The sequence below is a fragment of the Sturnira hondurensis genome, unplaced genomic scaffold (assembly GCF_014824575.4).
Source record: "Sturnira hondurensis isolate 20B ecotype Veracruz unplaced genomic scaffold, ASM1482457v3 Scaffold0014854, whole genome shotgun sequence".
Taxonomy (NCBI): domain Eukaryota; kingdom Metazoa; phylum Chordata; class Mammalia; order Chiroptera; family Phyllostomidae; genus Sturnira; species Sturnira hondurensis.
In genome coordinates, this window is record NW_028087485.1 from 11443835 (window position 1) to 11470917 (window position 27083).

Here is a 27083-nt window from a genome sequence, read left to right on the forward strand (position 1 = left end):
AGATTGGGACCACCAGTTTGAAAATCCCAATTCCCTTCCTAGTCACCTACCTAATAGAATACATGTATTCATTCTACATATTCACCAAAGGATATATACATTTCTTATAGTTATCAAAATCTGAAAGCAATCCAATTGTCCATCTATAGTAAAACAAATAATTAAACTTGGTATAGTCATATAATGAAATACTGCATGTCAATGAAAATTAAATGAAAAATCACAACTATCTACAATGATATTACTCTCAAAAACATTACGCTGAGTGAAATCAAAAAGTAAATAATGTGCTGTATGATTCTACTTATATGAGGCTCAACAACAGACAAAACTAATGTATGTTAGAAGTGAGGATAACAGTTACCACCTTTGGGAGGGGAGTGACAGGAGTAGGCAGGAGAAGGCAGGAATAGGCTTCTGGAATGTTCTTTTACTTTCCTTCCTTCCTTCTTTTAAAAAGAATCTTTGCGATGGTTACACAGGTGTGTTCACTTTATGAAAATTCACTGATTCAAATTCAGGGTCTCCTGAATACTGTATTAAAGGAGATGATTATATTCATAGAAAGAGAGAGGAGGGTGAATAAAGTCCTGTTTGGTAACAGACAGTTCTAACCCCTTTTTTCTGATATAAAAGAAACAGGAAGTTGTAATAAAAAAGATTTAAATTTCTGCCACCGAACAGCGTTAGCCTCTGTCTTTAGTTGTGACCCTACGGCCACATACAGACAATTGTTCCCATATGCCACCACTCCGAACAAGGTTAGAGCTCCCTCTAGCACTTTTAACTCAGGAAACACCACAGGCCCTTACAGAGCTGACACATTTTGGTGCTGCCCACGGTTAAATGCAATATGGCGATTTTTATTTTTAATTTGCTTTAATTGTTGCTATGATATGAATAATTAATAGGTTGCCTAAGCCAGTTTTGTAAAGTTCACAATACAGAAAGCCAGAAGAGAAATATCTACTTAGAAAGGAGGCTTAAAGATGGTTATAACTGTTATGATGTTAGAGAATTTGAAACATTTATTCATGATTTGTGGCAACATTATATCTCACCAACAAAGAAACATGCTACCAGGCACTTCCTACAAAAAAATTCTTCTGGTTTTCATCTATTTCTCTCTTCACAGCTGCATAACCATTGTACCTACAGTACTGGATAAGAACAAAGTAGGTCACTGTTAGGAGAACCTCATTCTTTGGTGGAGAAGAGAAAGGTTTGGCTGTAAACACTTAACCTAGTTCCATCCATTCTAAACAAGTATTTATTAGCATTAAATAACCCCCTGGACAATCGAGACCTATTCAAATGGAAGCCTGTATTCTTTCCTCATGCTTGTAAACTCCCTTCTCCACTGACACCTTAACCATTTGAAATTATGATATCAATGCTTCCACTCAGCAAGTTCTGTTTCATGTATGGATATAGCCATAAAGTATAATTTAGATATGATGTTGTAATCCTGTGCACTCCAGGCAGAATGTGAGCAGACGCTAAAAGTTCAATGATGGTAATACAACCATCTGGGAATGCAGCCAGAAATAAAAGGAGTTTCATTTCTCATTCTCCCCCACCCTGGAAAAAAACACTGCTTTTTGACACTTGTTAAAATTAATACAAATATAAACTAGCTATAATTAATAAGTTCCTTGAATCAAGAAGAGGGAATGAAAAAGAGACTAGAGTCATCTTAAAAGTATATTCATTTTAGCAGACTGTATTATTCACTATTCTGCATTCTAAAATTAGAAATATTTTTTCAAAGATTTTATTTATTTATTTTTAGAGAGAGGGGAAGGGAAGGAGAGAGAGAGGTAGAGAAACATCAAAGTGTGGATGCCTCTCACATGCCCCCTACTCAGGGCCTGGCCTGCAACCCAGGCATGTGCCCTGACTGGGAATTGAACCCTTGATCCTTTGGTTCACAGGTCAGCACTTAATCCACTGAGCCACACCAGCCAGGACAATTTAAGAAAAAAAATTTTTGAGTTATAATATGAACCAAATATTTCCTATCAACCAATTTTTAGCATATAGCTCCCTCAAAAAGTGTGTCCATAATTAAGGAAACTTTTAAAAAAGATTTTATTTATTTATTTTTAGAGAGAGGGAAAGCGAAAGAGAAACATCAATGTGTGGTTGCCTCTCACATGCACCCCACTGGGCAACTGGCCCACAACCCAGGTATGTGCCCTGACTGGGAATCGAACTGGCGACCCTTTGGTTTGTAGCCCATGCTCAATCCACTGAGCTACACCAGCCAGGGCTAAAGGAAACTTGAGCAGTTTCCAAGGGAAACTTTTACTTTTTTTTTAAGCATTCTAAATGGAAGTTAATATTGGGTTGGCCAAAAAGTTTGTTTACTTTTTTCCATAAAATAAAAGACCACTATCATTTTCATCAATAACTTCATTGATGTCAGCTACCTCCCCACCATGTAACATTAGAGAACATTAGGTTGTTCTCATTAATGTTTTGATTTGATTGCTATCAACTTTACCCCAACTGTGGAGCATAGTCCAGCAAGAAATCTCTAGCACAAGACTTCACAACCACTTTTGACATATTTGATCAGTCATAGCACCTTCTCCATACACTGCACAAATCTTTTTTGTGTTTCGGTGGCATTTTTACTATTTTGAAAAAATAAAACATAATATGCCAAAAATTTTGCTTTTCTTCTATCTTCAATATTAAAATGGCTACACACCAATTCACCAATTTTGATAAGTTTTTTTAAAGATTTTATTTATTTACTTTTAGAGAGAGGGGAAGGAAGGAGAAACAGAGGAAGAGAAATATCAATGTGTGGTTGCCTTTTGCACGCTCCTCACTGGGAACCTGGCCTGCAACCCTGGCATGTGCCCTGACTAAGAATTGAACTGGCGACCCTTTGGTTTTCAGGCCTACACCCAATCCACTCAGCCACACCAGCCAGGGCTGATAAGTTGTTGTAGTTGTTGCTTTTAATGCACGCTGATACAATAGCTGTCACAATATAGTCTAAAAAAACTATTTCGAATGAAGTTAAAGACGACTAAAAGCTACTAGAGCCATCTCATGGAAAAAACAAATAAACTTTTTTGGCTAACCGAAGGCAAATCAGTACAACTTCCTCGCTCATGCTCTGGCTACACATAAGCACCCCTCTGCCAAAGACAGAAGTGCACTGGGAATGTCAGTCATGGACCTGTCCTGCACATACAACAAAGCCATGATGCCAACTCACCACATAGTTTGCTTTTGCATCGTGTCTACTGGTCACGTTAACATGGTCACATTCATTCCAAGGGCGCTCAAACTAGGAGTGAAATATTGCCTGAAAACAGTTATTTATTAACCTACTGAGAGCCTCAATCATGAGTTGCTTTTCCTAAGACAGGATTCACTACTGACTCCTTTTTCAATTCACCTAGTATCTGTTGAGAGCCATATATCATGAACTAGAACAAGAATGACAGATCTAAATTAACATGACAGAGAAGCTATCTGATGCTGCCTCTTGGTTTCTCCACTTCACTCTTTTGTGGCATCCAAAGGCTTTAGAAACCTGGCATTAATTAAGCAACAGTTTTATTACACACAATCAAAGCCTGAAAAGAAAAGCCTGACAGCAGAGATTACAAGGTTCAATTAACAATTTTACTTTTCTGTGGTTGCTAATTGAGGTATTTTTTATTTTTATCACCTCACATGGAATGCTGAAAAGGAAAATACTTTTAAGTGCAAGAAAACACAAACCTAAAATGTATTACTGTATCATGATTGTATATAACCGATTTGCATACTTCTGTATTTTCAAAATCCTGGCCACGTGTTAACCAATTGTTAACAGATAATAGGCACCATAGTGAACTTTTTAGATAATCCTCCCATTTGCTACAACGACACTAATCTCTATGCACTAAAATTTACAAACCATAATGGCTATTTGAAAGCACAGGCCATGGGGCCAGACAGTCTGGGTTCAAATTCCAGTTCTGTAACATATCCTGGGCAAGTTGCTTGATCTCTCTGAGTTCTGGTTTATTTGTGTGTAAAATGGGGTTGCAGCTTAATGAGAATGTGAGGATTTAAATGAGAGTGTATATAAAACCCTCAGCCCAGTGTCTAGTGCACTGTAAATGTATAGTAATAGTGCAAAAAGGCTGTCAAATTTGATGACATATTCTCTGAATTTTAATACTTTAAACCCATATCTCACATTTTTTTGTTTATAAGTCAATCAGGATCAATATATATAATTTGAGCATCTACCTTTTAATTTACTTTTGCATACAATTTGTCTTTTATAAGTAATACAATTTTTAAAAATAGTATGTTTAGTCACAGGGAGGATGCCAAAATAAGGAGACAAAGACACATGGTCCAAACGAAAGAACAGATCAAAACTCCAGGAAAAGAGCTAAATGAAACGGAGATAAGCAATCTATCAGATGCAGAGTTTAAAACACCGCTTAGAAGGATGTTCAAAGAACTTGGTGAGGACCTCAGCAGCATAAAAAAGATCCAGTCAGAAATGAAGGATCTGACTGAAATTTCACTAATTGAAATAAAGAAAATTTACAGGGAAACAACAGTAGAGTGGATGAACCTGAGAATCAAATCAATGATTTGGAACATAAGGAAGCAAAAAACAACCAATCAGGACAACAAGAAGAAAAAAGAATCCAAAAAAATGAGGGTATTATAAGTAGCCTCTGGGACAACTTCAATAGGTTCAATATTCATATCATAAGGGTGCCAGAAGGAGAAGAGAAAAGAGCAAGAAATTGGAAATTTATCTGAAAAAAATAATGAAAGAAAACTTCCCTAATTTGACAAAGGAAATAGACATGCAAGTCCAGGAAGACAAGAGAGTCCCAATCAATTAGACCCAAAGAGGACCACAAAAAGACACAACATAATTAAAATGTCAAGGGTTAAAGATAAAGAAAGAATCTCAAGGACAGCAAGAGAAAAGCACTTAGTTACTTATATGAAAGGCCCCATAAGACTGTCAGCTTATTTCTCCAAAGTAACTTTGCAGGCAAGAAGGGGCTGGAGAGAAGTATTCAAAGTGATGAAAAGCAAAGACCTACAACCAAGATTACTCTATCCAGCAAAGCTATCATTTAGAATGGAAGGGCAGATAAAGTGTTTTCCAGACAAGGACAAGTGAAAGGAGTTCATTGTCACCAAGTCGTTATTACATGAAATGTTAAAGGGACTTATTTAAGAAAAGATCAAAACTGTGAACATTAAAATGACAACAGACTCACAACTATCAGTAACTGAATCTAAAAAGTTAAAAAAAAAAGCAAAAAGCAAAAACAAACTAAGCAAACAACTGTAACAGGAACAGAATCATAGGTATGGGGATCATTTGGAGGGTTATCAGCTGGAAGGGGGAAATGGAAAGAAAGGGGGAATTGGTGGAGGGATCAAGAAGCATAATTGGCCCTGGCTGGTATAGCTCAGTGGATTGAGTGTGGGCCTGCGAACAAAAGAATCAAGGTTCGATTCCCAGTCAGGGCACAGGCCTGGGTTGCAGGCCAGTTCCCAGCAGGGGATGTACAAGAGGCAACCATACATTGATATTTCTTCCTCTCTCCTTCCTTTCCCCTCTAAAAGATAAATAAAATCTTAAAAAAGATGCATAATTGGTAGGAACAAGATAGACAGGGGGGAGTTAAGAATAGTATAGGAAATGGGGAAGTCAGAGAACTTACACGCACAACCCATGGACATGAACTAAGGAGGAGGGACTGCAGTAAGGAAGGAGGGTACTGGGCAGGGGGTGCAAAGGAAAAAAATTGGGACAATTTTATAATAGCATAATCAATAAAATATAAAAAAACAAAAAGAAAAACAACAAAAAAGTATGTCTATTGCTTTTAGAAAGAGAGAAGGGGAAAGGGAAACATTGATGTGATTGAGAAACATCTGTTGGTTGCCTCCCATAAGCATCCCAACCAGGGATTGAACCCACAACCTAGATAATGTTCCTTGACCAGTAATCAAAACCCCAGTCTTCTGGTGTAAGGGATGATGCTCCAACCATCTGAGCCACTGTGGCCAGGGCTTTTATAAGTAACCTTTATCACACATTTTCAATTGAGGGAAAGCAGAGAGTAAATAATAATCTAAATTTTAAACTTTTGAAGTTCCAAGAGCACTCAACAGTAGTATTAACTGACAACCAACAGCAAACTAAACAGCTGACTAAAAATAATAGATAAAGCTCTCACTTACTGAATGTTTTCATGGTATAATGTTGAGATAGTGACTCCAATAGTGTCCCAGGCCAGATGTATTCAAATTTACATTACTCAGTAACCAAACCTTTGAAAAGCATCTCATATCCAAAAACTATGTCATTGCAAATAGCACCTACTGTAATCTGGATACATGTGATGTATATATCTACTCTTTATCATTTATAACAAAATATTTTAAAAGTTGGATTTCTTGGATTTAGTTCCAGAACCCTTAAGTATTATTCAGAGAAAAAAATTAAAAAAAAAACTTTTAACCTATCAGTTTTAAAGTCTAAAATGATACTGTATTAATTCTACAAAAATTTTTTATATACACGTGTGTATGTGTGAGTGTGTGTGTGTGTGTGTGTGTGTGTGTGTGTGTATTAAAAGTTCCCTGATTAAACTGTCAGGTTTGTGAGTACTCTGATCACAAGAAGAAGAGAAAACACACAAACTGAAAGTGAACCTCACACAGATGTAAATAAAGCCACTCTTTAGGTTGCCCATTAATCCACGAGTGGCATATTCATCTTATTTACAGTATTATACCCCCTGCCATGATACTCCATTACAGAGTCGCGCTACACACTTCATAGTTAACACTGTAGGAACCATCTCTTTTTGAACAGGGTTTTCTCTCTGTATTTCCCTTTTGGCTTGCTCCCAGGTTTCAAAACAACAACTTTATAATTAAATTTCTAATGCTATTATTAGATACTCTACGAAAATGCAGATCAAGTTAAAGAAGTGATGTCTGAAGTAGAAAACATAACTGAATTTATGTTCATTCTTCTAGAAATATTTCAATATTCTTGTTTGTCATGGTCTTAGAGCTCTGTGTGAGCAAGTGCTCCTTACATATTTTTTATGGGCCTGGGCATGAAATTTATGTTAACCTTAACTCTCAAAAACTTCATTCTTCCCATTAGAGAATATCCAACAGAGGTTTTTATACACACACACACACACACACACACACACACACAGACACTGATATTCATGTTTGTTTTCTTTTTGTTTTAATTTGCTTCTGGTGAACCCATTTCTTCTTAATCACTCACTCCTGTCCCAGGCCTCCTTGCTCCTGTCTAAAAGAGGGCTTCAAGGTCCAACTGCTAACTCTCATCATGTCTTCACAATCACCGAACTATCTAGAAGCATGCATAAAACTATAAAAATATTCACCAAAGTTCAACCAGAGCCTGGGTTTTGATGCTTTAAGGGACATTTTTTAAACTGACAAAATTTATCACTAAGCTTAACCAGGAAAAATAAATTTATGGAGTAAAAGGACCACCAATGTATGTTCACATTGTAAATTATAACACACAGTAGGATGAGATCTGTAGTCCATAACTATTTCAAGAACAATTTCTAAGGTATAAATCACCACCTTGAACAGTATTGGACTCACAATGTTCCACTCATTTTATACGTAGAACAATGGAACACGGAGCCATGAAGTCACCTTGGATCCTTTAAGACCTATGTTTATAAGGTGGGTGATTAGTATTGAGCTAAGCATTTAAAGTTACACAGCAAAACTACTGAGTAGGTGGCCCAGAACAGAGATAGTTTAGTTTTCTGAAAAGAGTACTTGGCTCAATTAAGTCAGAAAAAGATATTTTATAAGCAGTAGAGGGGGTGGGGGAAAGGGCTGGAGATAACATTTGCTAGATGTAAAAAATGCTATAGAAATCAAATGAGAAAAAGCTATAGGAGCTTCTTAGAGTGAGACCAAGTATAATGGTAGGAGAGATACACAGGGCCTCCAAATGCTACTGGAAAGGCAACAGGTGTAATAGAGTAAGGGCTCTGAAGTCAGAGAGATCTGAATTTAAAAAACTGTAACTTGGAGATGTGAAAACTTGGGGAAAGGTTTAATTTCTCTATGCTTCAGGTGCCTTATCTGTAAATAAGGGCAATACACATCTCATCAGTTCATGTAAGGATTGAAGCATACAGTAATTTTCAGACTATAAGATGCACCCCCCCAACCCTCCTCATTTGGGAGGAAAATGGGGGTGTGTCTTATAATCTGAATGTAGCTTACCTGGCTCGCTGTGGTGAGTAGGGGGTGGGGAGGCCTATATCATTTATGTTATTAAATATTTTGCTTCAAAAATTTTTTTCCTAATTTCCTCCTCTAAAACCTAGGTGCATCTTATGGTCCAGTGTGTCTTATAGTCCAAAAAATTCGGTATAACATAGCCAGCACTATAGTGCCTAAACACAGGTGCAATAAATATTAATGTATTCTCTCTACACCTCAAACTTCGAGTAGTACAGAACTGGGGGGGGGGGGTAAACGTCTTCCATCCTGAAGATTCACAAAAAAGAAAATGGACATTTTTCAATTCCTTATACAGGAACATATCCCCAAACTAAAAAGTGTGGTGTGAGGACTTAGAAAAGGTTATAATAGCCTCAGAGATTCAACTGGTTCCATACATTAAAACTTTACTTAAAAAAAATTAATTCTAGAAAGAGGGAAAGGGAAGGAGAAGGAGAGAACCATTGATGTGAGAGAGAAACATCTATCAACCGCCTCTCACATGAGCTCTGACCAGGGACCTAATCCACGACCCAGGCATGTGCCTTGACTGGGAATCAAACCCATGCCCTCTTGGTTTGAGGGACAACATCCAATCAAGCCACACTGGCCAAGGCTACACTAAGAACTTTAAATAGGGTGTAAGAGTGAAGTCCAAAGGACTAAACTAACAAAAATTTTTCTAAAGTGAACCCTATTGGTAATATTTGGATCAGTAGAATTTAAGGTGACTTGGTAACTCTAGCTCAGTTAGGAAATCAAAAAAAGAGTTTCTTGGCCATTTGGCCAGTTAGATATTTCTTAATTACTAGTATAAACAAGAAAAGAGGTAAAAAGAAAAGTGACATTTATTTTAACACTGATCTTAAGAAGCAAATCTTACTGGAAAAGAACTCTAACAACAAAAACAAATATTGCCAAGATCACTAAGTAAAACAGAATCCCAGAATCATAGGAAAAAGAGAAAAATACAGTTTTATCATTTCTTGTAGAAACTTGGTAGAGAGAATAGTCTTTTGAATTCATAGCTCATTTGCCTTATAAGCTGAAGTCATGACACAAGAATAAAATTTAACATGTATAGATCCTGAGCTCATGGGTACTAAAAGGTTCAAAAGGATAGCTCAAGTTTCACAAGCTTTGTAAGTGATCTATTTATACCATATAACTAAGAACATATTTATTCATGGAGAGCGTATGAGTCCAAGCTTCTGAAATTGTCAAACTAGAAGAGAGGAGAATGAAAAGCCACAAAAATTCATAAAAGCTTCAAGAATAAAAAAATCTCTCTTCCTGATTGAGGAGTGTAGAAAAGTATCATGTAAAATTCTAACAAGTGGCCTTTAAAATATTAATATGCACAGCAGCATCATTCTCTTAAATAATGGAGGGGGGAAGTCCTACAGACTACTTAGTATTAAGTCACTGATCCTAAAATACTGATACATCTCAGTCTAAATACAATTTTTCAATAAAAGCTCACTATCAGTCCAAAAAAATCACGTTTCTGACAAAATTCCAAAAGCTATACTAAAGATGTTGTGGGGACGAGGGGTAGTGAGATGGGTATTAGGGAGAAGCAAAGTGCCTTTGTTCTATGAGTTTTGCAGAGAGGTATAATATCAGGGACTTAAATTCTGTAAATACGATATCTCAGGGCTGCAAGGCTAGAATCGCCATTAGTTGTATATATTATGAAAAGGTCTTATTAACTATGATGAAAAAAGATCATCTTATATTTAACCTGAATATTCTGTACTATACTTTAGGCTCTTTCCTGCTAATTCTGTACTCCAGATGGGTACCAATAACTGATTTTTATGTATTAATAATTTAAATAAATGCTTGAGTCAATTAGTTAATTATCAATTAAATAATATCAAGAAAATAAATTTATATATCTTTGGAAGATATCTAGATTCCTTTACATAGCCTAAAATATATTATTTGCTTTTACAGTAAGCCACTAAGATTAAGGTATAAAGACTAAAACAACATAAATTGGGATGGCCTCATACACTTTCCCAAAGTTACAGCTTAAAGAAAGGCCCAGAAAACTGATTTGGTAGGGAAAATGTGGCTCATTAATAATGTCTTCTGTAGCCTCATACTGTATTTTCCAAGATTACAAGGATGATTAACAAGACAACGATTTAACTGAATGTCAAATAGATAAACCAGCCTTTAGTCACAGTTACTGCGTAGATTCTCCCCTTCCTCCTACAAACACTATTCATTGATATTCCATTCTCAATTAATATAAATTGAAACGAACATATATTCCCCAATACTGAAAAGTCAATGGCATAAGGGAAAAAGAAAACAGCAGATTTCCTAATAAACAGAACCAGGAAAGGACATAATTTAAATACACTGCCCTGGCTGGTGTGGCTCAGTGGATTGAGCTCCACTCAATCCTGCAAACCAAAAGGTCACCAGTTTGATTCCCAGTCAGGGAACATGCCTGGGTTGTGGGCCAGGTCCCCGGTAGGGGGAACACGAGAGGCAACCACATGCTGATATATCTCTCCCTCTTTTTCTTCCTTCATTCCCCTTTCTCTAAAAAGAAATAAATAAAATCTTTAAAAAATACACCATAACTTACTTGCCTGGATTTTGCTTCTATTTTAAGTAACTCAAAAGGTGACAGAAGTGCTCCAAACTAGAAAACGCTCATGCTACTTGCAACTAAGTTGGAGGGATGAGGTTGACAAGACAGACCTCTTTAAAATTTAATTTCTCTGGTTACCTGATTTTTAAAAATCCAAAGGTCAAAACCCAGAGTACTATGCCAGAGAAAGTGTGCTGGTAACCAAAATCCTAAATGACCTACGACAGAATTACAGTCTATAGGTCATTAACACATCAACCATATTTGTGACACTACCTTGGAAGTAGGCAGTATTTCTTAGTCTGTGAACCACCTCTAGAGGGGAAACACAATACTTGTATACTGCAAGAAAAGCATGATGTTAAAACCTACAGATTTTCCCCCCTTTTCAGGAATTGAGCCTGGCATCATACAGCTGTGGAGCTGCCTTCAACACTCCCTCCGTTTCCAGTCTTGCTAATTAAAAGGTTGATCACAGAACAATGCTCTTCTCATTAATTTCAGTGTTCCGATTGGGCAGGATCCCTGCTTACCCCACCTGATCTTTTCACACTGCTGAAGTTAATGTGACAGGAGCCCGAAGATGGATTACCTGCTGCCATATTGCCCATCGCCTCCAATCAGGAGCTATCTGTGTAAACTGATTGTTCTAATTTGCTCTCATTATTTTTACAATATCAGGAGAAAATAACGCACACAGCTCACTGTCAAAGCCATGAAAATCAGCCATTAGTTAAACGCAGACACTGAGTGGCTTTATTGGAGGTGCTGCAGTTTATTGATGCAGCTCCAGTCAAACAAGGCAGCATTTGCTTCAGAAAGAAATGTTTATGCTGAAAGTAAATATTTATTGTAATAATACCCACAGCAATATGTTATTTTGAAGAATCTTGTTCTTAGTTCAAAAGCTTGGCTTTGACATAAATAAACAACAATGAAGACTTAGGTTGGCTAAGAAAGGTAACATTTAATACACATTCCGTTGTATGCAAACCTGTTTATTAACCAAAATCTATGAGTACTCTCCATATCCTATACCTTGTATAAATGAGAAACTCTAGTGTGTGACTACAAGCGCTAATCAGTCAATAAATAATGGAGGTTTTACTTTTCTCCACACAACAACAAACATTTCTCCAAAACAAAAATTTTATGACTTAGGGATCAAAATTATTTTTGTAATAATCACACAGGTATAGTTTTAAATTTTAATAAACTATATTCTTATACAATATAAATATTCAGTAAGAAAGATTATTAATCCTAGTATCATATATGTTCACAATATATTTCAGAATTGGAAAACAAGCAGTGTAGTAAAGCCAGCCGAGCAAACAACAAGCTCAGTTTTAAAACCCTTCATTAAGAGTTGGTTTCTTAAAGCAGAAGACAGAAGTCTCCAGAATGGTTTGATATTCAGTGAAATAATATCCTTAAAAGATGTGTCTTGGGCACAAAGAAACTGTATTTTTCTGTTATCAAGAAAAATCTAAACTCTAGAAGAAAACAGATTTTAACTTCGTATTTCTAGGCTCACTTGGCTATGAACATTTTGTAAAAATGTTAGCTAAATGCTGCCTGAACAGCATTGGGGGTGGGGGGAGTGCTAAAGAAGGAGGGTATAAATAATAGAAACCAGTGCATTTTAAATATAGAAATTTAATCCACATGCGCTCCCCCCCTTGTTCCCCCTTCAGTGTTAGAAGGAAACATGGCTTCCTCCTGTTTTCCTTCTACACTAAAATTTGTAGGTAATGTGAAGGCAAGAGTGTGCCCTTCTTGCTGCTCCCCTTTTAATGGCCACTTTTCTTTTTTCTAAGAAACGTGTGCCATGCTTTTCTCCTTAAAATTCCTGCACTAAAAGACTGCACCATACTGCACTCTGCAAAACGTGCTGATGGCGCCAATTACAAGCCCCCAGCCGAACACTCCAGCCCCCACCATTCGGGCAGATTTATGCGGACTCTTGCCGACGTTATTACAAGTCAGAGTTTATTGGGAAATTGTTACATTATGCGGAGTGTCTAACAAATTGCTTATGCTGCTATAATTGGATTACAACAGCCGCTTGCTCCCACCGGTAAGATTAGGCAAGTAGGACTCCTGCCGATCTCTGAGCGTTAGCAGTAATTTTATTTGCCTTGCCTCTCTCTTTCCTAACAACATGCCTCTCTCCCTGCCAGCTGTCTGCTGAAAAGGCACAGGCTTGTTCCTTGGCCCTAACAATGCAATTACAGCCCCGCAGATCGCACTGTTTGTGCATTAAGTACAGAGCCAAAACGAGGCGAATTGATCGTTTGACTTTTGGAGAAGCCATGTGATCTCTCCGTGCGGGTGATCCGACATGCATCAGCAGGCAATACTGCAGTCAGTTCTTGATAAAGAACTTTCTTCCGTCACCCCTCTCTCTCCCAACCTTCCCTTTTTCACTCAGGAAGACACTGACTGGGCTCATCTCATGCTAATCTAGATCAATCCACAAAGACAAACTCAATCTTATTAGCTCCCTAGCTAGAAAGAAATGTGAATAGATTTTTAGCATCTTGAAGCGTCTCAGTCAGATGTATCAGTGGTTCCTAACAGTCGAACCACTGCTACCTAAAAAAAAGGTTCATAAAGAGTTCACGGAGGAAAAAAGTTTGCAGAAACACTGTAGTTGTAGTTCAAAAGAACTACAGAAAGTTCTAGGTTTTGACAAATAAAACTGCCTTGGAAAGGCTTTGTTATAAGCTCCGTCTTATATTCGAGGGGCCATCAGGAAATCAGCACTGAAAACCGTGTCCTGCCTTTCTCTGCAGATCTGCTCTGCTGGAAGATACTGGCAGCCAACGTGCAGAATCAAAGCAGCTGACTTCAGGCTTAAAAACAGCCAATCTGACCTCCTCCACTAAGCGCAAAGCTTTAAACATATTTTGTCAACAGCTTTCAGTTTCTTGTTTCTTTTTCTTGTATGTTTAATAATGAATGCAGGTAGCAAGGAGGCTGTGCAAGCAGTTACTCTGACTCTCAGGATCACTCATGAAGATTCTCACTGGGGTCTGACTTTATAAAAAAAAAATTAACTCTCTTGAAGTGGTTGAAACTTTACCAATTTTAATACAGACCCCAGGATTCCTGTTTACATTTTTCATTCCAATGGCATATGATACTTAGGGTCCCTAAAGCTGATTACACAACAAATGTGCAGTCAATCTGCTGATTCATTTTGGTGTCCTTTGTCTGTTTTCCTAAATATCACGCACATCTAGAAGGTTATGCATTCTGGTCATGTGTTCTTATACCTTAATCTGATAAACACATAAACTCTTGTCTATAACAAGTCCTTGATTCTATTATTACTTCAAAGTGACCTCCGAAAAGTCACTCTACTAGTATTTCTCAGAACCTCTCTGTAACATCTCACCTTTAACCCTCATTAAATTCATATGAACATTTGAAGATGAAAGGAAATTTGAAGAATCAGAAAGAAAAAATATTATTTCCGAACTTTAGCAATAAGCCTAATATGTAACACGTTACATTCAGAGTTTTCCCAACCATATTGGTCTTAGTGATATGGTTAAATCTAAGTATGTTCTCCACAAAGTTAATTGTTAGACTCAAAAGAGGAGCTGTGTGCAGAATGGACCGTCTGACATGCTACTTGTAGAACATATATTAAAGAAGCCTGTTAACATGTAGTTTAAAACTCAGAAGAAACTCTGAACAGCTGAAATGCCTTATAAATAGCGCAGACCCAGAGGAAGCGCAAACGTCTGCACTGTGAATTGTAGATCTTAATTACCGACAATGGCTGGTACAGCAAGTAGCACAGAAAAAAAGTGAAACAGTTGCACTGTTCATGGTTGGCAATAATTCTTCAGGAAAATATTTACTATCAATCAGTTATGAGAAAAGGGACTCTGTGCTCGTAAAACAGCACGTTGCTTCTCATACCAGGACCATTTTGCTTCAGCATAATCTGAATTTAAACAGCTTGTTTCCTGCGGATATAATTTTGGAAATAAATAAAACAAGTCTTCTATCAAAATCTGGAATGAGTGAAAAGGAACATCACATTTTTCTGTCTCAGTCAGTTGCAAACAGATTATTAGTCTCAAGTAAAAAACAGTAACAACAAACAGCTACTACTATAATACAGAACATCTACAAAGGATTACTTAAGTGGTTTATTTCCAAAATATATAGACAATACTTATTCCTACCTGGACAGGAGTCTAGATAGATATGTTCAAACAACTCAATTTTAACTGTGTGTGTGTATGAGTAAATTAGGGAAAAACCTGAAACCAAACTTTTCAGTAATATTTAAATAAAGTCAATTTTAAAATAACAAAGAATCAATGCCCTTCATTTTCCATTAGTTTTCTTTACCAATAAAAAACATCATGAAGGTTGACAATTAGGTACAATGTAATTATTGATTTTAAAGATTAAGTTGGCAGTCAATAATGACTGTCCATTTAAAGCAACAATAAATACAAAGCTCATCATGTTTAAACACAAATTTCATGAAATACAGGGCTATAATTAATAAGAAGGAAGGCTTTGGGAGAAAATAAGACATTTCAGTGCCTCCAAATATTACTTGAATTAAGTTATACTGACAAAATGATCCCTGCTCTGTTTTAGTTTTTAAATCTTGTTTTAGTTCTCACTCTTCAAGTTAGAGGCTCGGAAGATTATTATTAACTTAGGGTGACTGTAGTTTGTCTAACAACTTTGTTTTCTTGTATTTGGAATAAGAGTAATGGGTCCCTTTGCACAGGCCTATTGTAAAGCACTTAGTGTAAGATATTTCTGGCAACAAAGAGTCACATACAATGTAGCCATAGGGGTCCAAACACAACGACATCGCTATGTTTACAGGAATAACTGGTACTAAAAGTTTTCTCTAAAACACTAACATAAATAGTACTCAGTAGTAAGGTTTTAGACCTCCTTATCACCACCCAAACCAAAGTCACTCCAACCAGAATTGACTGCTTTGAACTAGAGCCAAAAACAGTTGATATCACTATACTATAGTTGCTCCCACATGGAGATGGCTGGATATTCAAGGCCACTGTGGAGTACAGTCTGAATCATTAATAGACACTTGTACCAAGTTAAAAACCAATGCAGCCATACCAAGTGTAGCAGATGAAACTGTTCAGTTAAGGGCTAAAGGTGAAGAGCAGGAAATAGGGACAAGCTTGCAGACCTACAAAAATAGTATCAAGTCTTTATCCTTCAAAGGTCAGGCAATAAATAAGGCCAGGAGAAACAGCACAGAATCATGAGATATACTAACACATGTAAATGAAAAAGGCAAAATTATTTTCCTATTCCCATGTTATTGGTACCTCATTGAAGGCTGTTGCAAGAAAGAAAAACTTAGCTACATGTTTTTTATTTGCCATTGATCAACTGTTTATTTGGCTCAACTCTGAAGAAATTAACCAGAAGACAGGATGTAGGCTAACAAAAGGAATCAGAAAGTTAGGTAGGTTCCAACAGAAAATGACAGAAATCATTATTAAATTAGGATATTTAAGAAATCAAGGAAAGGGTAGAGATGTCGGAATAATGTTAAAATAAGCAAGAAAGGGATGAGAGGGTCACCATCTGGGAGCAAGGGAAACAGACTGATTAGCAGCAATGAGCAAACTTCCTCACCCAAGAGCACAGAAGAAATTATGCTACAATGGAAATTATACCATTGTGCCAGATGCCAGGAGAAAAAACCCAAAACTACCACATCATACAGACACACACCAACATAACTATGTAGCTTTAGAGACCCTGGCTTACAAAGTATTAAAAAGACAAAAGGAACAGATGCTCACTCGGCCAGCTCTCAGTGAAACTCACTGAAATCGTCACCCTGTCCTTGGGTATGTGCTCATGTTAAGATTTTACCTTCTTTAGCCAGAAGTCACCCACTTGTGATGATGACACTGAGAGCAGCATGGCCAAAAAGGAGACAGATTATTTTTACAGGCCCAAATAATTGGTCCCCCATCTCAATGTACAAATACTGGATATAAAATAGGGTCAATCAGTACTTGCTGGTTGTAACTTAATAACTGAAAAAAGAAATATATAATTTATAATATTCATATTTTACAGCAAATTGTTAAGACATTCTACTTTAAGAGACATGCAAATGACTACCTTCTTAAACTATAATTCTTAATAAATCCTGATATTTCTTACATGGATCATTTCCATTGAATGAATATATGAAAACACATCATACATCATATTCCCTATGATACATTTTCAGTTGATAAAGTAGGTCTAGAAACCATTGCATGTCTTAAGAAATAAAATAAAAATAATAAAAAATACCGCTGCCCTTTGATTTTTGTAGCAAAGGATGAAGACTACATGATACCAGCCCTGATTCTAATAACAGTAAGTAATTGAGAGGCTAAGTGTACAATACAACAGATTAAACTTAAACTAGTTACTGAGCAGGAAACACTGCAACGGTGACAAAATAGTTATTGAAGGTAGTCATTCTGCAGATATGCAAAGAAAAGGTCTAAAAACAGAGCTCACAGTAGAATTTTTCTTACTCTTGGAATAATCAAAATGGTTGATACCTGAATTTAGGTCAAAGCTGTTGATTAATTTGAGATCTCAGAAAATTTGAGTCATAGTTGATATAATTATTAGATTGTAAGACTTCTCTAATATATAAGATTTTTTAAATCTAGGCTATAGATATGGCACACATTTATACGTAAGAAAGAGGTACCTCATATACATGATTTATATATACTTGTCCACGCAAATCAAGATCATCAAAAGGAATATTCCTACCATTAAGCCACTTAATAAATCATAATGGTGATACAATTATTGAATTTTCTGTAGCATGTTTCATAATCTTTGCAATGGTGTACACTATACTTAATTACATTTAAAAATCATGAACTTAGAAAATAATTGCACATTTTCTTACATAAACCTTGTTTGTAATCATCTGTAACTAGTATCAAGAAACAAAGGTGATTTAGAATGAAGTGTGAGCAGAATACATAATCAGAAAATTCTGTTGTAATTGAAGAGATGGAGATTCCAACTTGTAGTCTAATTTTTGGATAAAATGATGCCTGCTATATTCTTTTTTAAATATAAAATCCTGAAGAGTCTGTAATTGCAATAGTGAGTGAAGATGTCTATAGATAAAGTATCATGATGACGTGGTATAATATACAATGTACTATATTACTTACTTTGGCCACACAATTTTCAGTCTTCATAGCAGTGCTTGCTAGACATACTGTTTCTTGGTTTAAGCAGATTCTGGCACAGCTGTTATAAGTCTGTAAAGATAATTTTTTGGAAACAGGTTTAATTATTAAAATACTATCTATCATATATAGTTTTTAAATTCTGCCTTATTCCTCAAAATCAACACAAATAGATTCTATATGTAAATTCCAGAGTTATGAGCCCTGAGGGACAAGTTAGACAGCAGAAAGCAAAGAAAGTGAAAGCCCACAAAAGCCACTGATGTGCCTAGGAACAAATATACGAACAGCAGTGGTACACTGAATGTATGCAAGGTGGGGGTATTAATTATTCAAAGCCAGGAAAAGGGCCATACAAATGGCCAATGAGCAGATGGTCAACATCACTAATAATTAGAGCAATACAAATCAAAACTATAATAAGATACCACTTCACACCCATTAGGGTAAGTATTAGTAAAAACAATAACAACAAAAAACAGAAAAAAAATGTTGGTGAGAATATGAAGAAATTGGAACCCTTGTGCACCATCCGTGGAACTGTAAAATGATACAGCCACTCTGGAAAACAATGGTGGTAAACAATTAAAAATAGAATCACCATATGATCCAACAACTCCATTTCTGGGTATATACTCCAAAGAACTGAAAACAGTACTGAAGTTATACACTTGTATATTGTGTATCACACAAGCTGAATGTGGAAGCAACCCAAGTGTCCACTGATGGGTTATAGGATAAGCAAAATGTGGCAGGTACAAACAATGGGATAGTATTCAGCCTTAAAAAGGATGGGAAATTATAACATGTATTACACCATAAATGAGCCTTGAGGACATTATGCTGAGTGGAGTTAAGCCCATCACAAAAGATAAACACTGTTAGGGCCCACTTATATATTTAAGTGGTAAAAATCCCAGAGACGGAAGGAGAAAAGTGGTTGCCAAGAACTGGGGGAGGAGGAGATGGGGGTTACCGCTTCACAGGTCCAGGGCTCCCACTTCATAAGGTGAAAAGAGTTACGGGGATGGATTGTGGTGACGGTTACATAACCATGTGAATATATCATATTTAATACCAATGAATTATACATTTTTAGATGACTAGTACATTACATATATTTTACCACAATTAAAAACAAAACTGGCTATACTTTATGGTAAACAAATATTACTAACTGGCCAATATATTAATAAAAGTGTTTCCCTTTAGTATTAAGTTTTTACTGATGGTACAAAATCATGGTGCTCAAACTTCAGCATGCATCGGAATCACCTGGAGGGCTTGTGAAGACACAGATTGCTGGGCCCCATCCCGCAGAGATGAGGAGAATGTGCATGTTTAACGAGCCCCCAGTTGATGTTGTTATCAGCCGCTAGTCTGGGAATGAGAACGCTCTGAGAACTACTGGTATAAATGTGTATGTTGAAACTGAAGAGTCTGAAGACACAGGGGAATTTCTGAAACTAACAATAGGAAAAAATGCATTCATAAAAAAATTCTAGACATACAGAACAGGTGCAAAAATAGGTATGAGTTCCTGGATACCCTTCACCCAACTTTCCCTTATGTGAGTGAATGTCTTACACAACTACAGAATATTCGTCAAAACTAAGAAACTAACGTGGCACAATAAAAAGAACTTGAGTGTCCCCACTTCCCCCTAAATACTGGGGGAAATACTTTGAGACTATGCAAACATTCTTTTTCTGCTTCAGCTTTGCCCACTAATTTTAGCATGTATTGCTGGATCTTGCTCATGGTAATATGTACTATGGAGTTCTATTGATCATTTTAAAATTTATCCCTTTTCTTTTATATTTATTAACTTGAATTTTTGTCAGGAAGAGCTATGACTTTTTCACCAATTTACTTATTTATTCATTTATTTTTTATCAGCAATGGTTGCATATATTTTAAATAATGCATATTTGGCCAATTGCCATTCTTTGGAAAGAGGATAGGTAGGTAAAAATAAAATTGAAAAAACAAAAAAAGATATTATAAAATTGTTTTTTCATTTAAACAAGTTAAACTTTCAAAAATAAACCCATATAACTGTTTTATTCTTTCATCATTTAAGTTGAAATTATTTCAAAACAGATTTTTATTTTTTTAATATTTGTTTATTTATTTGAGAGGGGAAGGGAAGGAAAAAGAGAAGGAGGAGAAACTTCAATGTGTGGTCCCCGACTGGGGTCCTAGTCTGCAACCCAGACATGTGTCCTGATTGGGAATCAAACTGGTGACCCTTTGGTTCTCAGGCCCGCATTCAATCCACTGAGCTACACCAGCCAGGGCTCGAAACACATATCTTAAAAGAATAAGTTGGTTCATTTGACATAATGTATAGAGTTGCTGACACATTTATATTCTGGGCTCAGGGTTCAGTACTTCTTTTGCAACTACTAATAATACATTTACCATTCATATACAGACAACACACAATTTTTTAAACTAAACTTACCATGTTTTGAAAAGACATTTATGCAATAATTGGTATATTGAACAAAATAAAACTTTAAGCCAAAGAATTCTAGTTCCAATAATGGTAGAAATGTCTGCATGAAAGAAATTAACCTCTTTGAGATAAAACTGTAAACCATAGAAAAAAATATTTTTTTAAGAAAAGTTTCCTCACCTGAGGATATCTTTACTGATTTTAGAGAGAGAAAGGGGTGGGGAGAGAGAGAGAAACATTTATGTAAGAGAGAAACAGAGATCAGTTACCTCCTCCTATACATGCCCCAGCTGGGAATTGAACCTGCAACCCAGGTATGTGTCCTGACAAGGAATTGAACCCACAACCTTTTTGTATGCAGGATGATGCTCAAGCCCTCAGCCAGGGCCATAGAAAAAGATTTAAACATAACTACTTAAAGGCAGGAGGTAGAAACTAGTGGGAAGAACTGACTGACTTTGAAAGAGGATAACCATGCTGGGTAAAGTCCATGTTTATGTGCTTTTTCCCTAAGGGTACTACTCACCAGTCCACTTGGTACAGGGTGACTAAAATTCAATTAGAAAGCCACAGTCTATTGGCTTGAGATGTCAGAGGATAGAGCTCAGGGCTACCACACTGGCTGGAAATTGAGAAGAGAAATCATAGAAAATAGAAAAAGCCATGGGGGAGGGACGAAGCATCAAAACATGCATATAAATTCCCCTCAAATCCATGGTTAATCCCCCAAGCTACATACATGAGTGGGAGACTCCAAGGACTCCAATGGAAAGTAACAGTTGCAAGGCTGAAAGATCTGAGCAGAGACTCTAGCTGCTGCCTATGAGGGAAGACATGGTTTATAATTTGATTCCCACTAAGTTAGAGGGGCTTAATAAGCACCTCAAGCTTTCCAATGAAAACCTGGAAAGACCCCGCATAAAGATTAAGTCTTAGGACTCAGTGCAAAATCAAAACATACTTGCCATAATGGATGCAAAACCAGACTCTATGAAGTCACATTTATCAGCCAGAAAGTTAAGTGGTAGAAGATAAAAAAAATCCATAGTCTCTCCTATGTGTCATTTATATTGCCCGTTATATAATAATGTAAGAAAAGTCCTGGCTGGTGTGGCTCAGTGGACTGAGTGCCAGCCTGTGAACCAAAGGGTCACCAGTTTGATTCCCAGTCAAGGCACATCCCTGAGTTGCAGGCCAGGTCCCCAGTGGGGGGCGCAAAAGAGGTAACCACACACTGAGTTTTTCCCCCTCTTTCTCCCTCCCTTCCCCTCTGTCTAGAAATAAATTAATAAATAAATCTTAAAACAACAACATCAAAAACTTGTATACATGAGAAGTAGACAAATGAGACCCATAGTCAAGAAAAAAAAGAGCAAACAGAATACGACCATGAGAGGATACGGTTGTGGGAATTAGCACATAAAGACTCTAAAGAGGCTATAATAAATACGTTCAACAACCTAAATGAAAAATGTGGTCACAATGGAAATTTTTTGATGAAAATTTTCACCAGAAAAATGAAAGCTGAAAATGAACCAAACAAATTTTAGAATTAAAAAGTACAGTATCTGAATTAAAAAATTACTGGATGTGCTTAAAAGCAGATTAGAGATGACTGAAGAAGAGGTCTATGAAATTGAAAGCAGATCAATTGACATGACTGAAACTGAAGAACAGAGAAAGGGAAAGAAAAAACAATAAATAGAATCTAGTTATCTGTGGGACAATTTTCAATGATCTAACACATGTTTATTTGGAGGCACAAAAAAATAATAAGGGCTTGGTGATAATGAACTCCTTGAATTTGATCTTATCTGAGAAGCACTTTATCTGACCTTCCATTCCAAATGAAAGCTTTGCTGGATAAAGCAATCTTGGCTGTCGGTCTTTAGATTTCCTGGCTTGGAATACTTCTTTGCAGCCCCTTCTTGCCTGGAAGATCTCTTTTGAGAAATCCGCTGACAGTCTGATGGGAACTCCTTTGTAGGTGACTATCCCCTTATCTCTTGCTGCTTCTAGGATTCTCTCCTTCATTTTTATCTTGGCTAATGTGATTATAATGTGCCTTGGTGTGTTCCTTCTTGGGTCCAACTTCTTTGGCACTCTCTGAGCTTCCTGGATTTCCTGGAAGTCTATTTCCTTTGCCAGACTGGGGAAGTTCTCCTTTATTATTTGTTCAAATAAGTTTTCCACTCGTGGCTGTTCCTCTTCCCCTTCTGGTACCCCTATAATTCAGATGTTGGAATGTTTGAAGATGTCCTGGAGGACATTCCTAAGCCTCTCCTCATTTTTTTTAATTCTTGTTTCTTCATTCTTTTCTGTTTGGTTGTTTCCTTCTTCCTTCTGGTCCACTCTCTTGATTTGAGTCCCAATTTCCTTTCCATCACTATTGGTTTCCTGTGCATTTCCCTTCATTTCACTCAGTTTAGCCTCCATATGTTCCTCTGATTTGTAGCTAAAATCAACCAATTCTGTGAGCGTCCTGATGACCAGTGTTTGGAACTGTGCATCTGAAAGGCTGGTTATTTCTTGGTCACTTAGACTTATAGGCTCTGGGGCTTTGAGCTGTTCTTGAGTCATAATGTTTGGTCTGTTTGCACCTGTTATGTTTGAGGGGCAGAGCCTGTGGTGTTCGTCAGGGCCAGGCGACCCAGGGTGCTGGATTGTGACACTGTATGTGGGGGCGGGGTCAGAGAGGGGGAAAAAATGGCACTTTGCTCCGCTCTGATCCCTCTCAGATTTCTGTCTCCTCTGCAGCTTCCCACAAGCAAATTGGGCCCCTCTTGTGCTGGTTCCCGGGTGTGTGGGCCCATGTACTCTCCAGGACCCTGTGGGTCTCTCCACGAACTCTCTGTGAGCCTGGGAGCCTCTGCCGGCCCCTCAACCCCAAGAAAGTCTTTCCAGTTGGTGCTTTCAGGCTCTTATTCCTGTCCCTGGGTCCTAGCCTGAGAGGTCTGTCTCACTGTTCGCTCCTTCGCTTAGTTTATCTGCGCGTGCGGACCGCAGTCAGCCAGCTGCCCTGCGCCGTCACTGGGTCCACCCCATTGCCACCCCATTGCCACCCCACGCCTGGGATCCACCAACCACCTCCGCTTCCACTCCTGGGTCGATAAGACCGATCTTTCCAGCCCGACCCTGCTCTGCCGCTGCCTCCGCCCCTCTTACCAGTCTGCCTGAGTGGTTGGTTGTTGTCGGACTTCCGTACAGTTCAATTTTCACTGTTTTGGCTGCGTTTTTGTTTCTAAAACTTAGCTGTCTTTAAATTTAATTGTGGGAGGGGGCACAGTGTTTCCACCTACGCCTCCATCTTGGCCGGAAGTCCCCCCATTCATAATTTTTAAAACACCTCAGCAAGGTAGGAATAGAAGGGAACTTTTACTCAAAAGAGAACCCAATCCCATAAAAGAAATCTAAAAAAAATTTCAACTCAGATCATACTTAATGATGAAAGTGTTAACACTGTCCCTCTAAGACAGAAAACACAGCAAAGATGTTTTCTTACCATATCTATTCAATATTCCAAAAGAGCAAGAAAAAGAAACAAAAGGCATATAAATTGGAGAAGAAATGAAATTGTCTTTATCTACAAATGACAGGGCACAAGGTAAAAATTCTTTGTATCTACAATAAGCAACAAAGAGAATGAAAATATTTACAACAGCACTGCAAAACTTTTGCTAAATTGATTCTAAAATTTAAATATAAATGCAAAGTATCTAAAGTAGACAAAATATTAAAAATAAAAATATGGAGGACTCACACTACCTGATTTCAAAACATATTAAAGCTACAATAGTCACGATTGTAATACAATCATCCTGGGCACTCCTGGGGCAATTGTTTTAAGACAACTCACCTCTCCCCCACAAGGACACCAAAATCCTTGGACACTCAAGTTCCTTATACAGAATGGCATGGCATTTGCATATAACCTATGCATATCCCCCCACATACTTTAAATAATCTCTAAATTAGTTACAATAACCAATACAATGTAAATGTTATATGAATAATTGTTATAACTATATTGTTTAGTGAATAAATGACAAGGTAAAAAGTCTGTACATGTTCAGTATAGGTGCAACCATTGCAGGCCTCACTACATAGTAGCCATCATAAACAATGTAATTTTTCCTCCCCAAATATCTTTGATCTGCAGTTGGTTGAACAGATGGATGTGGAACCTAGGAATATGGAGGGCTGACTGTATTTGGTATAAGGATAGATACCTCTAAAAACACAGGATCCTGAGCTCATCCTCTGTCATGTTAGGGACTTGAAGTAGGAGTTGGTCAGAGTCTCAGCCTCTGTCACCCTTTGCTCTTACTGAACAGCAGCCTTTCTTTTCTAGGAGGTTCAGAAATAGATGTATAAAGCCAACTAATCAGCTACTTGTACGGCCAACTGATTTTTGACAAAGGCGCCATGTAATTCGATGGGGAATGGAAAGTCTTTCCAACAATGGTGACAAAACAACTGAATAAAAAAGCATGGGGATGGATGTTTCTATCTTTGTTATTACAAGAAAAATAAAGTGCAAAAAAAAGCACTGGGAAAATAATGAATCCCAAGTTTACATCACAACACACATCAGGATTAGAGATGGACCATAGCCTTAAAGATAAAAGCTAAAACATATAAAGCTTCTAGAAGAATATAATCACAATCATAGGGTAAGAACTGATAGATAGACTTCATTAAAAAATTAGAAACTTATCAAAACGCACCACGAATAGGCAAGATAGACTGTAAGAAAATTTTCAGAATACATATATCTGACAAAGGACCAGTATCTAGAACTCAGTACAGTTCCACAACTCAGTAAGAGAGACAAAGCAAACTGTTCAAATGGCAAGAAACTTAGATACATCACAAAATATCTGAATAGCCAATAAGCACATGAAAATGTACTCAACATATGCTTATGAAAAAAAAAAGCTTCACAGAAGAACATCCATAGCAACTTCACTTATAAAAATGGAAACAGCTCAGGTGTCCATCAAAAGAAGAATTGAAAATAAACTATAGTACACTGGGTTGGCCAAAAAGTTCATTTGTTTTTTTCCATACTATGGCTCCAGTAGTGCTTAGTTGTCTTTAATTTCATTTGAAACAATTCTGTTAGATTGTATTATATCAGCGTGCATTAAAAAAAAAAACTTACTATAACTGGTGAATTTTTGTGCAGCCATTTTAATATTGAAGATGGAAGAAGATATACAACTTTATCAGTGTATTATCCTTTATTATTTTAAGAAAGGTAAAAATGCAACTGAAACACAAAAAAAGATTTGCGCAGTGTATGGAGAAGGTGCTGTGACTGATCGAACATGTCAGAAGTGGTTTCTGAAGTTTCTTGGTACCACTGACATTTTGGCCAAATGATTCTTTGCTGTGGAGTTAGTTGTCTTATGCATCGGAAGATGTTTAGCAGCACCCGGCCTCTACCCATCAGAAGCCAATAGTGGGAGATAGCTGACATACTCAAAATATCCAAATCAATAAAGTTATTGGTAAAAATAAAAAATGTGGCCTTTATTTTACAGAAAAAATTAAATGGACCTTTTGACCAACCCAATATTTACTCAATAAAATTTATAGTAAGAGAATAAACTACTGATATTTACAGTGGCATAGATGAATTATATATATATTTATTATGTTAGACTCCCAAAATGTATGGTTTTATTACATGAAATTCTAGGAAAGGCAAAACTAATCCATGGCAGTGAGCTGCTCATGTTTGATCCAGTGGGGGTACAGAGGCCATCTGGGCAGGAGACCAAGGAAACTTCCCTGGGAAATGAAAGTTCCTATATCTTAATCTGAGCAGGGGTTACATAGTGGACGGACTTTTCATTTTGTCCTCATAAATGAATATAACACACTTAGGAGAACACTAGATAGATTCAGGAAACCTGTTCTAGGCTTATAGAAGTTTCCAGAATAAAGCTATATAGGCTTTTATACTTCTGAGACATTCCATCCATAAAATGGGTATATGATCTTGTTTATCTCCCAAGGAAGTTACACAGATTAGTAAACTAAAACTTACCGAAATTCTTAAATGTAAGAAAACTAAAAAATTCAATATTTTACTAGCATAAGACTCCTTCCAGGCTATAATTAAACTAGTGAGTATAATAGCCACAAGCAAGATAAGTTCTGTCCCCATGCAACATTTGAAAGGTAGCTTCGCTGCTGAACCAGAGGCAGAATTTTGCGTTGGAGTACTTTAATGTTTTTATACTGCATATAAAGCACCTAAGCGTAAACCAGTAAGATGCCTTGCTGAAAACTACCTTTGTGAAAGCAGGCTGTAATTCTGAACAAGTTTTCAATTTTCACACTGCTGCTAGGGTAAAACATTTTAAAGAGTTTAATTTTTTACAATGGATTCAATGACATAGGATTATCTAACAAAGTAATGGCTAATCAATAGAAGGTTTAGTTGTCAGGTGAAACA

At 36.9% G+C, this 27083-nt stretch overlaps 1 protein-coding gene across 5 annotated transcripts in view; it reads right to left on the reverse strand.

Annotated features, from left to right (window-relative positions):
• BTRC (beta-transducin repeat containing E3 ubiquitin protein ligase) overlaps positions 1-27083 on the reverse strand; it is a 187246-nt gene that overhangs the window by 54625 nt on the left and 105538 nt on the right. For all 5 annotated transcript variants that reach the window (XM_037064110.1, XM_037064109.1, XM_037064108.1 and 2 more), the window contains one exon: positions 18139-18228. In XM_037064110.1, coding sequence (XP_036920005.1) covers positions 18139-18228 — 90 coding nt within the window. The remainder of the gene's footprint in view (positions 1-18138; positions 18229-27083) is intronic.